This window comes from Ursus maritimus, unplaced genomic scaffold (genome assembly GCF_017311325.1).
Source record: "Ursus maritimus isolate PB19 unplaced genomic scaffold, ASM1731132v1 scaffold_4, whole genome shotgun sequence".
Taxonomy (NCBI): domain Eukaryota; kingdom Metazoa; phylum Chordata; class Mammalia; order Carnivora; family Ursidae; genus Ursus; species Ursus maritimus.
The window spans coordinates 8,533,232-8,549,057 of NW_024426552.1; the positions used below are offsets into that span (position 1 = coordinate 8,533,232).

General features: G+C 53.0%; 1 protein-coding gene across 1 annotated transcript in view; it reads right to left on the minus strand.

The window, feature by feature from the left end:
- The window catches only part of SIM2 (SIM bHLH transcription factor 2), a 50,628-nt gene that overhangs the window by 15,265 nt on the left and 19,537 nt on the right, over positions 1-15,826 (minus strand). Inside the window, exons 4-7 of the mRNA XM_040620977.1 lie at positions 12,775-12,883; positions 9,373-9,458; positions 8,390-8,589; positions 3,592-3,698 (exon numbers count right to left, since the gene is read on the minus strand). Of these exons, the coding sequence (XP_040476911.1) occupies positions 3,592-3,698; positions 8,390-8,589; positions 9,373-9,458; positions 12,775-12,883 (502 nt within the window). The remainder of the gene's footprint in view (positions 1-3,591; positions 3,699-8,389; positions 8,590-9,372; positions 9,459-12,774; positions 12,884-15,826) is intronic.

Consider the following 15,826-nt stretch of genomic DNA (forward strand, 5'->3'; position numbering starts at 1 on the left):
TGAACAACACGAGGGAAAAGCGTCGTTCAGAAACAAGAACTTAGGGCCTTGGGTGGGGCTGGAAGGAGCTGGACACATCCTCCGGAGGAGAGGGGACAGCAGTGGACACCATGTGGGGAGTGAAAACAGAACTGGAGAGAGTGGGGGTTTTGGCTTCCCCAGCAACCACAGGGCAGGAGTTTGGGTGTGGACAACACTCCAACTGCCCAACAGAGACCCTGGGCGGGGGGGCAACAGAGCCCCTCAGAGAGAGGTGACCAAAGCATGCCAGGACAGAATGACCACCTGGGCTGGGAGGTGAGGAGCAGCTTGTGGCAGGAAGGCTGGATGGAGACCACGTTCGCAAAGCCTGGAGACCAACGAGGGGAGGAGGCTGAGGAGCCACAGCCCTTTGGACCTTTGCTCTGATCATGCCTCCTACCATCCCTGCCCTCACCATGGAGCGCACCCAGAAACTCCCTCCTGAGGCCTTTGTCCAGCAGAGCCCACTCTAACAGACGTGGGGGAGCAAGGGGATTAGCAGCCCCGAGAGCAGCCTTCAGACGACGACTGGCAGGAGCAGAATATAAATACCTCAGCTCACCCCCTTGGCACCATGACCGAGTCCCAGTCAGACAAGCTCCTCTTAAAGGCTCCTTCCCCTTCAAGACTTATTTCTCTCTCCCCTAAGCCCATTTCAGTTGCTGTCCAAATAAACCACTGTACTTGAACTCCAGGCTCAGGTCGGCTTCTGGAGTTGGCCCCTCTGGCCCCAGCTCTGTGTGTGGGAGGGAGACCAGTGTCTCAGGTAGCTCACAACACAGAGGTTTCAAGACCACCCAAGCTCTACACCCATAAAGACCCGGCTTCCAAAAACCATGCTCTGGGTGTTGACTATGTCCCCTGTCTTCATTTGAGAGTCCCAGCTTTGGAGGGGAAAGTAATGGCTTTCCTGAGGGGGATGTCCAAAGATGGTTCCAATCCTGGAGCCAAGGTGTGAGCTCGGGAAGACTAATTCCTACCCCTGTCTGTGGGTAAGAGCCTCGGCTGTTTCTCACTGTCAGAGCTCCTCTAGTTTACATCAGGAAAAGCTGGCAGACGGGAGTCCGGGACAGACGTGGGGCTCATGGTGGATCCCGAGGCCATGCCCTGTCTCCCTGAAGCCTGGCTGGGATATGCTGTCTGCCTCCTGTCCCCATGCTTTCTCCCCTGTAGTGAAGGTCACTGCACAGGAGCAATCATTGTCAGTATTGGCGTTTTAAATTTTCTTTGATTTACCAGTTCTAGCCCCTTTGGGGAAAAAAACAACACTGTGCTCCCTCTGCTTTCTAAATGCTTCTGTCTTTTCTGTGTCTCCTGGAAGCCTGTGTACACCTTTCCTTTCAGGGCTCCCTTGGATAATCGAAATGTCTAGAAATACCAAATCCCAAGTGAGGTAAGGAGAATGTATCATGCACATGGCAGAGGACCTCTCAAATAAAGTCCCTTCCCAAGCCGGGTGAGCTTGGGGAGACTGCGGCTCCTGACGGAACAAAGACAGCCCCATGTCTCCACATCTAAGAGCCGTCTTGTGGTGGAAACCGCTCAAGGCTTGAGAGCCAAACAGGCCTGAACTCTAGTCCTGCCTGCCCTCCCACAGGTCTCCGCCCCTGGGGCCGACCTGCTCATCCGGGAAATGGACACAAGGGCTGCCCAGCTCCCCACACTGACGCAAGGTCAGAATGGATACGTGAAAAGCACGCATCTGTGTCGGGGTCACAGGAGCCTCGCGCTGATCATCACTGCGGCCTTTATTACATTTCCAAAGCACAAACTGTATTTATTTCCCCCGGAAAAAAAATCCCTGCTCCCCTCTGTCAGCCAGGCAGCACAAGAGATCAGAAATGAGATTTAAAATGATGAACTTAATTCTATAAGTTTCCATTCTTCGTGCTTAGAGGCCTCATGTTCTCCAGTGCAGCAGCCCCACTCTGGGGAGCAACTCTTCCTGCAGGTAATTCGGGGGCTGTCAGGGCTTGCTGGCTATCGGGGGTCCTGACAAGCTCCTGCCTCCATGGAAGGGGGCTGGGGACCCATGGGGCGGGGGCTTTCAGAGCAGCCACCTGCCTTCTCCCCCCGCAACGTCCCTCCCTGGGCCCCCCCAGGCCGTGTGGAGGTGTGGACCCTCACGCCTGTCCTCCCTTCTAGATTATTCTGTGGTGATGACACTGCTCCACACCCTCAAAGCAGACACCTCTTCATCTCCCGACGGCTCTCATGACTCCAGAGCACACACTCCCGCTTACCCCCTGCCCGGCAAGTCTCCCCAATAACTAATTCTGAAATTGACACTTCCCACCCTGTTTTCAGCTCCCGTACGAGCGAGGCCGACCCACAGATCCCATCAAACAGCGGCCAGTTGCTTCCTGACCAAGCTGCTTTCAAGAACAACAGGGATGCTTGTATCACGATTCAGCTATTAAAACGCAAGAAACATAAAGGCTGCTCACAACTTCGAGTCTGTCCGCACACAGCGACCTTTCCACGCTGTTGTGAATCAACAGGGAGCAGGAAGAAGCTGTCCGAGTCTTTCCAGCAACAGCCTAGTAACTGCCATGCCCACTGGGTCCCAGTCGACACTGCCTGGGCAGGCAGACCATGTGGCCACAGAGCGAGCAGTCCTTGGACCCGCCGTCCACCCTCGGCTCGACACCAGCAACTTGTCCTCTAACGCCTCCTCGTCAACACAAAGCAAAGCAAGAATGGGGGCCATGCTGTCTGGGCAGGCTCCTCCAACCACCTGCACCCCATTAACAAGCACCCCTGAGCCGGCCATCGGCATGAAGGGCTGGACCGTGAGAAGCTGAGGTATCCCACTCCATGCCAGCTCTTTGCTGCCTCAAGTTGGATTCTAGAAGAAAAGTAGCACTTCTTTAAACGTTTCCGTGACTACAGCCCCACCCCCACCCCATCCAGATGTTCGCCCAACTGTCTGCATTGGCAAATCAAATCCTGCTTATTCACTCTTTCCGTGCTGACTTCTTCCCTCCTGGGAACCTGGGGTCTCCCCTGAGCTGGCCAACCAGGTGGTGGACAGTGGTCAGAGGCCGGCTGCTGCCTGCTTCAGCTCCAGGCTCTGCCAGCCTCTCACTGTGTAACCCCAGGCAAGTGGCTGAACCTCTCTGAACCTCGGCTCCTCCTCAGTAGTAACAGGAGGATATGAACACGAGCAGCCCCCTCACTGGGTTGGCAACATCATTCATCACTTAAACCGGTGCCCGACAGTAGTAAGAGCTCGGTACGTGTTGCTGCTTTTGCTGGCTGCGTTCACTTGCCACTGGTGTCCAGATGTCACAGAGAAACTGAGGTTCCCATCCACCATCTCCAATCTGGCAACTTCTGCACCAACCCACACCCGCCCCTGTGTCACTGGCAGGTGAGCTGGGATGTCTGAAAACTGAGCAGTAGCTGTGCTTAATCAAGGGGTGGACGAAGTGGGCAGGACGTCCACAATTCGTGGGTGCAAAACCGACGACCGTCGTACCGCACAAGGGCCGCCCTCCTGCCCCATCCTCACCCCTCCTCCCTGGCCAGCCCCGGCCCACCGCCCCGCGCGGGGTGAGCGGTACTCACGGAGGTGGTGCGCATAGCGGAGGTGGAAGACGTCACAGCCGTGCACGTGATGGTAGAGGGTCTTCTCGATCAGGTCCTGCGGCTCATACCCGGTCAGCTCGGTCACCCTGGGGCAGTGGGGGGAGGGGGGGACAGTGGCTCCGTGGGTTACACTGCTCTGCAGACTGTCTTTCATTTAAACTAATATTGGTTTTGCCAACTAATCAAGTGCTAAAAGGCTCAGGGCGGGGGGTGATGTTGGTTTTGGAAACTGAGAATGATCTTTTTTTACAAGAAGTGAGTCTTTGAACTCTAGCCCAGGGCAGGATGTAGCACTACTCACGAGCGGGAATGTTCTTCTGAAACTACCGGCTAGAAGAACATTTGGGATGGCTTAACATGTCTTCCTTTTTCAGGGTGAAGCTTCTCTGGGGGGCGCTTACGAGTGAACTTTGATGCCGATAGTGGGAGAAAGACCCACTCTCCAGGGGCTTTGGGCTGACAGTCCAATGGGAACCTTTGTTTTTTTATTATGATAAAATATGCATAACAGAAACTTTGCTGTTTTAACCATGTTTAAGTGTGCGTTTAGTGGCGATAACTACATCCAAACGTTGTGTGACCAACACCCTTTCCCTCTCCAGAACTCCCCACTGCTCCCCCCACCCCGGTAACCTGCGCTCTCCCTCTGTCTCTATGAATCTGTCTATTCTAGGTATCTCATAGGAGTGGGGCGCCTGGGTGGCTCAGTTGGTGAAGCGTCTGCCTTCGGCTCAGGTCGTGATCCCAGGGTCCTGGGATCGAGTCCCACATTGGGCTCCTTGCTCAGCAGGGAGCCTGCTTCTCCCTCTGCCTGCCACTCCCCCTGCTTGTGCGCTCTCTCTGACAAATAAATTAATTAATTAGAAAAAAATAGGTATCTCAGAGGAGTGAAATGATTTGGCCTATGTCCTTCTGCGTCTGGCTTCTCTCACTTGGCATCATGTTTCCAAGCTTCGCCATGCTGTAGCATGTGACAGGATGCCCCTTGTTTTCATGGCTGGGTAATATTCTATTTTGTGTAGATATCACGTTCGGTTTGTCCGTTCGCACACTGACGGCCCCTTGGGTGGTTCCCGCAGCCCGGCTACTGTGTGCGTGAGCCTTGACGTCTCACACTGGACACCTGCTGCCTGGCACGCTGGTCTCAGGCTGCTCTGGTTGGGCGGTGGCATGTACAGACCGGCTGGAGACACGGACACCTCCTATCACTGTAGGATGGTCATGCAGCCCGTGGAAAATAGTGGACCAGCACCCACAAACACCGTGACTGCAAGGTACACCTTCAGCCTGCTGGCGAAAGAGCAACATGCTCCCGGAGCCTTCCTGCCATTATCACCTCTCTGCTCTCATCAAGCCCCAGGAACACGGATTTCCCACGTCAGCTCTTTAAAGAAAAGCGGCTCTCAGCGTCCAAGACCACATCATCACTGGCGTTCGGATCACTCCATCCGGAGGTGAAAATGGCATGCGGCAATGGTGTCGCTTCCCAGGCCCTGAGCAACTGAGCTGGGAGCTGTGCCCTTGGAGGAGGTGGCCCCAACGCCTTGGTGACAGATATTCAAGAACAGATGAAAGAGGAGGACAAGAAGGATTCTAAGGGAAGGGAGGTGGTCCTGGGGGGTAGAGGCGGGGCCTGAGGACTGGCCGGGACTGGGGGTCCTGCTGGCTCGTATCTGAAATGTTGGCTGTAAATGAAACGGGGAATGGGGAAACCCGACCTCACTGTCATTCCATAACCTGCTCCCCTTTCTGTTGAGTTCTGCGCGGGCTTCGGGTCGTAAATCTCCAGGAGCCTCATATTTCCCTGGAATCGCTCACTATTTGGTGTACACATTTCCATGGTGTTCCTCCAGGGCGGGAAGGAGATGGGGCTGGAGGTAGGTGGGAAAGGGAACTTGCCACAGCCTTTCGGGGCTCAGGGGATTTATCTAAGGGCCACCTAGAACTTCAGGCCCCATTGGAGTCGAACTGTGTGGCAGGAAAACTGAGACCTGGCTTCCCCCCAAAAAGAAAACCAGGCATCTCTACGGTGTGAGGATGAAAGAGGGTTCCCAGGCCCTTTGGAAGTAAAGTTACAGAACCACGGCCCCGAACGTGTAAATGAATCAGAAACACGTGTATTAAGTTTCTCATCAAAGTACACGCTGGTTTTAAAAATTAAAGGGAAAGAGAAGGGTCTGGCAGCATGCCTTCCTGGTTTTTTCCAAACCTCCAGTGTCTGAAGACCTGTCAGAGGGATTTGCCAAACCCCAAACATGGCTGGGTTCATCCATCCTTAGCAAAAGCACCAGCTACAGTTTCAAAGTGAAATACCACAAAACCCCCATGAACCAAATTTCAGGTTATACTGAGTTCAGTTGTGTCTGGGATTACACTGGGTGGGGGGCCCGTGACTCTAGGGCTGCTGGGCTTCAAGCCAACCCCACACTGTGGCTTCTAGGCTTTGGATGTAGGGCCTGACATCTCCCACCCCACCAGGACATTCTGCTGACCTCTGGGTCCTGGGCCAGCCCCTCTGTCCCACAGCCCAGAGGTCTATCAAAGACCGAGCTGCAAGACCAGAGACCAGAGAGGGTGTGAAGAATTCTCCAGCTTGTCTCTACACTCTTAAGCATCTCCTAGATGACTGGAGTTCAGAAGCATTGCTAGAAGCTTCCTGGTACTTAGCTGGGAGAACAGCAGGGGACTTCTGCAGAGACAGGGAGTCTTCTTCCAGATCACTGTCTTTCTTTCCTACTTACCTCAGGGGTCCAGCCCTCACTCTGAAGTGGAGAAAGAAAGGCATTCGAGAAAGCCCAGGCCTGAGGCTCCCTCCACAAGCAGTCCGACCTCTAAGCTAACCTCGAGTACCCTCTTCTACAAAGCCCTCCATTTGTCCTTTGCATTTCAAAGCTGTGTGCATCGAAAGATTTGAGAAGACCTGAAATCCCTTCTCCGGGGAGCCCTCCCTCTTTCCTCTTCCAGAGAACTCACTGAGCCTCAGAGGCTTTTCCTAGAATCGTCGAAGGACAACTAGGAGAGGGACATAACAAAGGAGGGCCTCCCAAGTGTCTGAAATAATGAACTTGGACGGCTGGGATTCCTCAGTTCACTTTTCCAAGTGGCTCCTGAATCCAGAAAGAACCCTTCCCACTGCTGCTGTCACTTCCCCCACACTCCCAGGCAGCCCACCCACCCGGGCCCCTTTCCTGGCAGGTGCGTGTCTTTGCTGCAGGAAAACAGCATTTGTCAGCGTCTGGCCAGCTGACCTCCTTCCCCCAAACAGTTATGTGTAGTCTTTGCTGGGAGCCTCTAAAAACACAGAGGCCGAGTGCGTCATGTCAACCTTGGTCATTTCTCTACCTCTGAAGGGTTCTGAGGTTCTGAGGTGTGCTAACGATGATCTCGGCTAATTCGTGTCTTCGCCGCCTGCCCCTAATGTGTGGTTTTCTCCCACAACTGGTTAAAATGACCAATTTTACATCATGTATATTTTACCACAATTAAAAAGGTGGAAAATCTATCGATCTTAGCAAAAAAAAATATATCTATATTTACATATGGATGTATCTGTCTCCTTTCTCCCGGGAAGCTTAGCCACACACATCAAAAAGCAGAAGTGGGGTCTCTGAACATTAGTCCTCCCTGTACAGCTGAGGACTCTGGGGCTACCAGGTGAAGGGACTCACCTTGCAGCCCATCAGCCTTTTTACTTTGACAAATGCTTCATGTCAGTGATCCAATTTCACCCTCCCTAACAGCCTGTGGGTAGCCGAGTGGGCAGGGCAGGGCTGACTCGTTTTACCAATGAGAAAAAGGAAGCCCGAAGAAGCCCCACAGGCCTGAGGCCTCAAGGCCAGTGAAGCCTGCAGGCGGCCCTGGGGGACGGCCCTGCCGCCCTGGCCACTCCAGCCCTCCCCTCCCCCGTGCAGGGGGCTTCGGCAGGCCTAGCCAAACAACAAATCAGTGCTTCTGCCTCGGTCATTCTCCCTTCTCCCTCCGAGAGGAGATCCGCAGGCTGGAGGGCGTCCTCGAGTAGGAGCCGAAAGGACAGTTGACAGAGATGGTTCAGGGCCACGGCATCTTCACCCTCCCAGGCCAGGCCCAGACGGGGCGCCCAAGGAGCTCGTGGCCACAGGTTTCTCCAGGGAAGGCCACCTGCCTGCTCGCAGCCTCAGCTCTGGTGGCTGCCACAGCTCCAGTGGCTTCGCACCAGCCTGCGTGGGCTGCCCCCCCACCATCCACACTACTCAGTTTTTTAAACCTACTTGATAGAGATACAAGACACAATCCCGACATCGTGGGCCTTCAAGAACAGCTAACTTGTGTCCACAACACACACTTCCAGTTCCTACTCCAGTGAGATGATGAAGGTATAAGTAAATAATATAAAACAAGTATCTTGTACCCGGAGAAGCTGGCTACCCCCCGTGTCCTACGGCTGATAGCAATTCTTTCAACTCACGACCTGGTCCCACTAAACCACTTTCTAACTCACATTCTTGAGAGAGAGAGAGAGAGAGAGAGCACAAGCAGGGGGAGCAGCAGAGGGAGAGGGAGCAGCAGGCTCCCCAGCTGAGCAGGGAGCCTGCCTCGGGGTCCCCAGACACTGGGGTCATGACCTGAGCTGAGTGGAAGGCAGACGCTTAACTGACTGAGCCCCCCAGGAGCCCCTCTAACTTGCATTCTTAGTGTGACTTATTCCTTGTTACATTTTGGCTTAACGGTGTAGCTTTCAGGCCAGTTTCCACGTCGGCTTCTTCCGGAACTCTGCAGGAGCAGCAGGGGCCAGACTCACCTGGAATCCAGGAAGATCAGCTTCAGGTCGAGGCTGGCCCTGAACATGAACATGTTACTGTGCAGCTTGATCTCTGTGATGGCGCTGGGCGGCAGCGACTGGCCCACGGCCACCAGCCCCACGATCTGGTAGCACGAGTCATACAGAGACATGTCCAGCATATACTGCCTGATCTTCAAGTAGCCGCTGCAGTGGATGACCTGGGGAAAGCAGAGGGCAGGGTCAGCCGCCGGCAGCCCAGGGGTCAGGCTGGCACCCACGCCTCCTGGCTCGGGGCCTGCCCGCCTTCTCGAGTGTGCTGGACGATGCCCAGCCCAGCCTCTAGTGAGCTGTCGGGCCAACATGCTGACAGACACCGAATTCACTGCTCAGAAGAAACGGAGCTATGCTTCTTTCTCAGGAAACAATATAATACAACGTAAGGGTTGTCTTATCCAACTGAGTCCAAGTAACTCCACAAGGTACGACTACTACGTAATGGATTTACCCATAATTAACTCATCACCAAGTCACCATTAGACAGCACAACAAAAGTGCCATGGGAAGCTAACCGTTGGTTCCATGATGCTCGCTGGGGTGCCTGTAATGCTCACCCCCTTTCGATGGGACTGGATTTGTCTGTGAACTTGACATTTATGTCACCTGACAAGCTATACCATTCCAATAAATTAAGAATTCTCTCCGTAGAATCAAAAGAATCTTCCTTTTCGTGTATTTCTATTCTGTTTTGTTTACTTCATTTATAACTCAAGATTTTATCCCCCTGTTATAAGCACTAAGCCGGAGTGGCTAGATAGAGACCTCTGATCGTTAGAGCCAAAAACCACGCAGGAGAGAATGTATAGCTCCCATACCTGCTGCAGGAGCAGCGGCGAGAGCCCCCTAGACAGAAACATCTGGGTCCCCGTGCTTGCTGTCTGCAGGTGTTCTTGAGGAGGACCCCCGCCACCTAACCCCCCCCCCCGACACGGGGCTCCTCGTACCTTGTACCCACTGCACGTCAGGCCTGCGTTTCTTTTCGCCAAGACACACTTCATCCGCAGAAAGAACGACCGCTCTATCTCATACTCTGAAAGCAGGAGTGAGGTTAGGTTGGCCAACTGTCCCACGATGCTTCCCCCGATTTTGTCCCAACAACAGCAATCAATCCCCAGGACCAGACCAGGCAGCCAGAGGCCCCAGCGCAGAATGCCCAGCCCCTGACCTACAGAATTTCTGCCTGTGGCCGGGACCCGGGTGGGGTGGGAAGACTGGCCCAGTCCTGGCATGGCTTCCACGTGCTCCAGAGGCAGGCAGCCAGAAACGTGGCCATGGCAAGAACTCAGGAGACACCAACCTGGGGCCAACGTGAGGACTGTAAGTGCAGTGGGCCCAGCTCCACTTGACACGCTTGTGATCCTCCCTCCCCCTCCCCGGGCAGACACAGAAAAAATCTCCTTGGCCAGCCCTGGGGTGGAGGCCTGTGTTGGCCAGGAAGGCCCAGAAGCATCTGACTTCCTTCGGGGTAGAGGATACTGAGTCAGGGCTCACAGCACAACCCTCTCCCCAGCAGAGGGAGGCAGTCACAGGGCACCTCCTGCCAGCTGTGCCCATGGGCACCGAGACTGCCTGAGACTGCCCGAGACTGCCACGGAATGGGGAAGAGAACCCAAGAGACCCACTCGCTCGGCCAGATCAAAGCTTTTGCCCTCACCTATAGCCCCACTCTGACCACCCTTCCTTTCTCGATGACTCTGACCCTCCCCATTCAGTCTTTCCCTGGCTAGCCTGAAGGCCTCACCCACCAATCTCCGACCTCACTATTGCAAATGCGAGCGAGTCCCCTAAGGAAACACCCTATGCTTCAGTGAGCAGATGCCAGTTCTCTGGAATGATGTGTCCATGCCCCTGGGTAAGGGTGAGGTCACTCCACTCCTAATAAACAGCTACTTGGTGGCAGTTAATAAATTAATTTTTAAAGAACGGTTACCATTAGGAGTGGAGGCAATGCCCCCTGCCCCTCCACAGGGGGAGCAAGGGAATCACATGCCAGGCGGCCACATTTACCTAAAATTTGTCTGCAGTAGGCCAGGGTCTGCAAGGCATCAGGCTTTTCGGTAACACACCTGCCTGTCTGCACCATTTCCAGCTACACACTGAGGTGTGGACGCTCAGGTCTAAACACCTTCACCCAGTAACGAACCATCCAGTTTGGAGAAAGCCAAGAGCACAACAACCATGAAGCAGCAAGGCGAGCTCAGATGCAGAAAGCCAGCTCCGTGGACGAGAATCCGGGGAGCAGTCCCAGCGCCTGCGAACCTCAGACCTTGCACATTCAGATGGCAACTCCACCTCTCCCAGACCTCGGTGCTTCTCGTGTGTGGTTGCTACACCTCAGGCATGAACCCCACGGGGACTGGGATTGGAAGGGCCTCGTGATATTCCTAAGACATGGTTGCTGTCATTTTATAAACACTTAATTTAAAGCCATGACATGGAAGAGTGACGTGAAATCAGAGCTTGTAGGAGAAAGTCCATTCCTGTATAACTAACACACTGTGGAACTTTCTAGAACAATAATAACACAATGGTCTCAGGACTTCTCTAAGATTCCTGTGGCCTTTTCCAGCCTTAAACAATCCCGCAGTGAAAGCATGAGACTCAGGTACACTATTCCCCACACCCCCCAGCCCTCAATTTGATAGAAATCACTTCTTCTGAGCTTATCCATGTGCACTGATGTGGTCAGACTGTTTGCAAGGACTTAAGAGTTACAGACTACAGCGGGGAGCCTGGGTGGCTCAGTCAGTGAAATGTCTGCCTTCTGCTCAGGTCATGATCCCAGGGTCCTGGGATCAAGTCCCGTGTTGGGCTCCCTACTCAGCAGGGGGCCTGCTTTTCCCTCTGCACCCTGCCCCCCACCGGCTCGTGCTCTCTCTCTCAAATAAATAAATAAAATCTTTTAAAAAAATAAAGAAGAGTTACAGACCAGAGCTACAAGGAAGCCCCCACCTCATCTCCGAAACCAGCACAGCAGTCTCTGTCCCTGATGCGGAAAAGTGAGACGCGCAGTGACCACGTCTGAGGCTGAGAACACGGGGGCCCCAGAGCTGCATCTGCAGGTGGTTTTAAAGCTGAGTGTGCTCTTTGCAGTCTCTCCTTCTGGCCTTAGAACGGCCCCTCCCAGGAGGAGGCAGTGAGAGAGGAACTCAAGCTTTTCTCTGGCCGTCTACCTCATTCGACCATGCTTCATGGCTCTCCTTTCGCATTCTGTTCTTTGGGGAATTTTGGCCATGCTGGGGCTACCATAGTCCACAGCAGACAAGAGACCCCTTGAGCAACATGCTGGTTGGTCTCATTGGACAGTCAGAGAGAGGGAGTTACAGGGCCGGCGGCCAGAACAAATTCGTCTTCCCAGCATGCACTGCAGCCGCAATTTGGGGAGTCATTTGGGTAACGATGTGTGCCACATCGTCCACCAAACAATCACACCACATCATGTCCTGACACACGCTTATGGAGGTAGGACCCCAATCTACGCGTGTCCAGTAGTGGGACCGTCAGATGGAGGATCGTGTCCCCACGTGGAGACAGGCCAGGGAGGTGGACCTGCCTCCGTCTAGACCAGGGCTTCCTAACGGATTCGTGCCGTGGCACAAAAGCCACAGATTCCTACCTGGAATAACGTCCTCAAGTGCAGAAGATAAAAATATCTGAGATCACAAATGGAGCCAACTCTATTGAAAACAGTTACCAAAATACGAAAATAAGTGGTGATTTGGTTACAAATGTGCTGCTTTATTCACACATTAAATAACAAGAGCCTGCAGCCGGCCTTGTAACTCCTGAAATTTCTAAGTAGCGATGAGCGTTAAGTGGTAAGTTTAAACACCTGTGAGAACTGCAAAGTGAAATGAAAATGCCTGTGACTCTCGTTGTTGGCAAAGCCACGGGTAAGAGTGAGAGTAAAGTGGCCTAGTGTCCATTATCTATAAGCCAAGGAAATGCTACCTTCCAACCAGAGAGAAAAAGGTGTAATTCTCCCCGTGCAGTTTCACAGACCCCCTGAGCTCCATGGGGGACCCTCTGGTTAAGAAGCCCAGGTCTCGACCTGTGTCCCTGTATTCTAAACCAAGATCGCATTAGGGAAGAAGGCTTTGACCCCTTTACTTTACCTTCTACCAATGCCTATCATGGTCTCTGGCACCAGAAATGGGATCAATAGTGTTGCCTCGAAGGACAGAGGCATAAACGCAAATCCCCCACACTGTGTGTTTGCTGGAGAGGCCCAGCTGGGCAGCCCCAGTCACGCTTCCCCTTGGCAGCATGGGGAGCAAAACCCTCGGATCACATCGAAGAGCTTCGTCTGGTTTTCATTCTGGTTTCTTTTCATCTGGAGGAAATACCTTGGAGCAGGTGATGGTGAAGTGGCTGGTGGGCCGCAAGGACAGCTGTCATCTCATCGTGGTCGGAAGGATGGATGTACTCATAAATACTGTTGCCGGTGAGCTCCACCTGCCACAGAGGGAAGGGAAGGGTCAGAAATCCCCTGGGGGCAGCCCGGGGGGGAGGGAGGGGAAGATGCACGATAGGTACGCACAGCATGGGACAGAGCTTTGACCTCTGCTCACCACGCACACCTTCTCCCCACGCAGAAACACGTGTCTTTTTTCAAGCAGCGCTCTGAACCGTCTCCCACGTGGGGACGTGAGCTGAAAGCCGAGACAGTCCTGAGCAGGAGGAACTGGGACGGGAAGGACGAAAAGGTGAGCCGTAGAGGTGGGTGACCCTCAGGGACCGGGCAGCATCCTCTAGACAGGAGGCAGCTTACAACGGACTGGAGCCAGGGCCTGGCCCTCCACCCACACTCCTGTGCTGCGTTGAGGGGCCTGGCCAGCCGGGAGACCAGCTGCCAAGTCCAGACTGTGGTCCCTACGAGAGCCATGTCCTCTCCGAGGCTGAGCAGCTGGGAGCCATGGGGGCTCCGCTGCACTTGGAGAGGGCTCGCACTCCGACAAAGGCCCCTTCTCCGTCAGCTCTGAGCTGCGCCCCTCTGGCACCGCCAGGCCTCTTTCACGTTGCCAGAACCGTGTCCCTGGCCTTCTGACTCCGAGATGACTGGCTCCCCAATGGCTCCCGCCCACGGGTGTGGCGGGGCGGCCTCGTGACCTGTGGGAACGTTCGGGCCCACTCCAGACAGCCACGTGGCACGGTGGGTATTTCCGGGGGTTGCGACCCCAGCACTGGGACACCGCCTACTTCCAGGCACACCCTGCAGAGGACACGAGGGCAGGCCTAGAGCCCACGTGCGTGTTGCACAGGACCCTGCTTTGCAGGGACGGGCGTCTCTAGGAAAACACCAGCATTAGGACCTTTCCACAGAGATTCCTGCTGATTCGACGTCTAACCTTGAGAACGTTTCTACTGCTCTCCCAAACAGAAGTGCCATGCATGATAGGGGAGGTTAGAGAGTGGCGAGACCTGGACACCCTGACCTGTCATCCCAAGATGGGCAGTGCCATAGAATGTTCCAGAGGCTATGACCATCAGAAGGGCCTTCTGAGCAGCGGTGGCAGGACCCTGTTTTAGAGATGCAATGGTGCAGACGAGAACAGTGAGTCAGGGCACCCAGGATTGCCCAGGGCACTGACGGCTCTTCCACCACAGGCGGCAGGAGCCCTGGAGCCCAGGGGAGAGGACACTGAAAGCGCGTGAGAAACTGCCCTTGGGTGGCAGGGGACCGTGGGCAAGTCTGACTCAGTCTTCCTCAGCTCTGCCCCACGGGGAGAGGGCAAGCTAAAACAGCAAAGGCAGGCTTGCGAGGGCCTTGTCCCCAACCACCCCCTTGTTATTTTTAAGCGTGTCGTGCCTTGTGTTTTGTTGGGAGGCTCACTGGTCTCAGAGCGGAGACAACACGATCTCCTGTCAAGGGGCAGTTCTGACCGGGCCACCTCACGCAGCAGGACAACCGCAGCCAGCCAGTTTAATGGACAAGTTCTCCTGGGAGCCACTGTTCCAAATTGGCATCAAGGCCATCGGCTCCTTCCCTGGGACCCAGCGGCCACGCAGGGGTGAAGCAATTTACCCCGCTCCTCTGAGCCAGGTCTTCCCATTTGTTAAGACGTAGGAGTTACCCTTTTATTCAGAACAAATTACGTTTCTGGCCTGCTAAGTAATCTTGTCCCTAAAACAGCTTTCGCAGTTCTGTTTTCTGCATTATTCATGGAATGTTTCTTGCCAATACTATGCCAACAGAGGAACGGAGAGAATCCTGTCACAGAGAGCCTCCCTACGTCCCCCCTTGACCCTAAAGGGGATTTGCCTATGACCAAAGTTATTACGCGAGCTCATTAAAAACAATAAGGATTAAGAACTAAATAGTCTTCTTTCCAATAATTTCTGTTCATCCTTAAAAAATTTCTATAAACCAGCAAGTGCTAAGTCACCCATTTGGGACAGGACCATGTCCTCTTCTCTGAAGTCAGTGATGGAGATCCTTCTTGAAGCTCTGTCAGATGGAGAGGGACAGAGGCTAACCGATAAGGGAGCTGTTGTTGTGTTTCTTTAATCGATTCACAATTTCAACAGCTTATTTTTAAAACGAAAAAATAATGAGATAGAATTTTTTGTGCGTGGGCCTATCATTTTTCCCTTACTTGTGTTTTTAGGGGAAAAAAATGAGCATTCTGGTTTGCTCCAAGTTCTTAATCAGAAAAAAGTACCCCATGTCTTTTTGGAGAAAGTATATTTATATGCTTGCAATAACGCTTGCAACTGTCCTTACAGGGATTTGATTCGTGTTTTAATCCCAAAGTAGCTTCATCTGTCTTCAAAGACCCCATTCTCGCCACATGCATTTGGAGACTGAGAAGAGAGAAGGTCCATGAATTAAGAGGCTTGATTTTCTGAATCCTTGGTTCAATTATAAACTCCAAGGCTGTCCAGGAAGTAAAATGGTCTTCAAATAACGGAAATGTTTTTAAAGAACAAATTTTGGAATGATAAAACAGTGCTGACCTTGACTCAAAATTATGGTTGACATGGTGTTTCCTGTATTTACATATCTATTCGTGCTTTTGAATGGTTGAAAGAAATGTGACTACCTCACCAAAAAAAAAAAAAAAAAAATTAGGGTTGTCGCTATAAAACTCCCCAGGTCTCATACATCAACCTTATTAAAACAGACCCTCAATATGATATTTTAGTATTTGTAAAACCCTGCTAACTACAAAATGAATTGCTTTCCTACTAAGAGCGTTTTTATGTTTTGCTGAATAGCTTTCCTTCCTGCCAAGAAAACTGCATATGATAAATACAGCACTAAATGGATATATTCTGGGTCGGAAGAGGAAAGTCACCGAGTACTCTGGAAACACACATTACTCTGCTTTGGGTGTTTTGCTGACTATGGTAAATTAAGCATTTAAAAAAAAAGATGGTTTGGATTTCAGAGTTCAA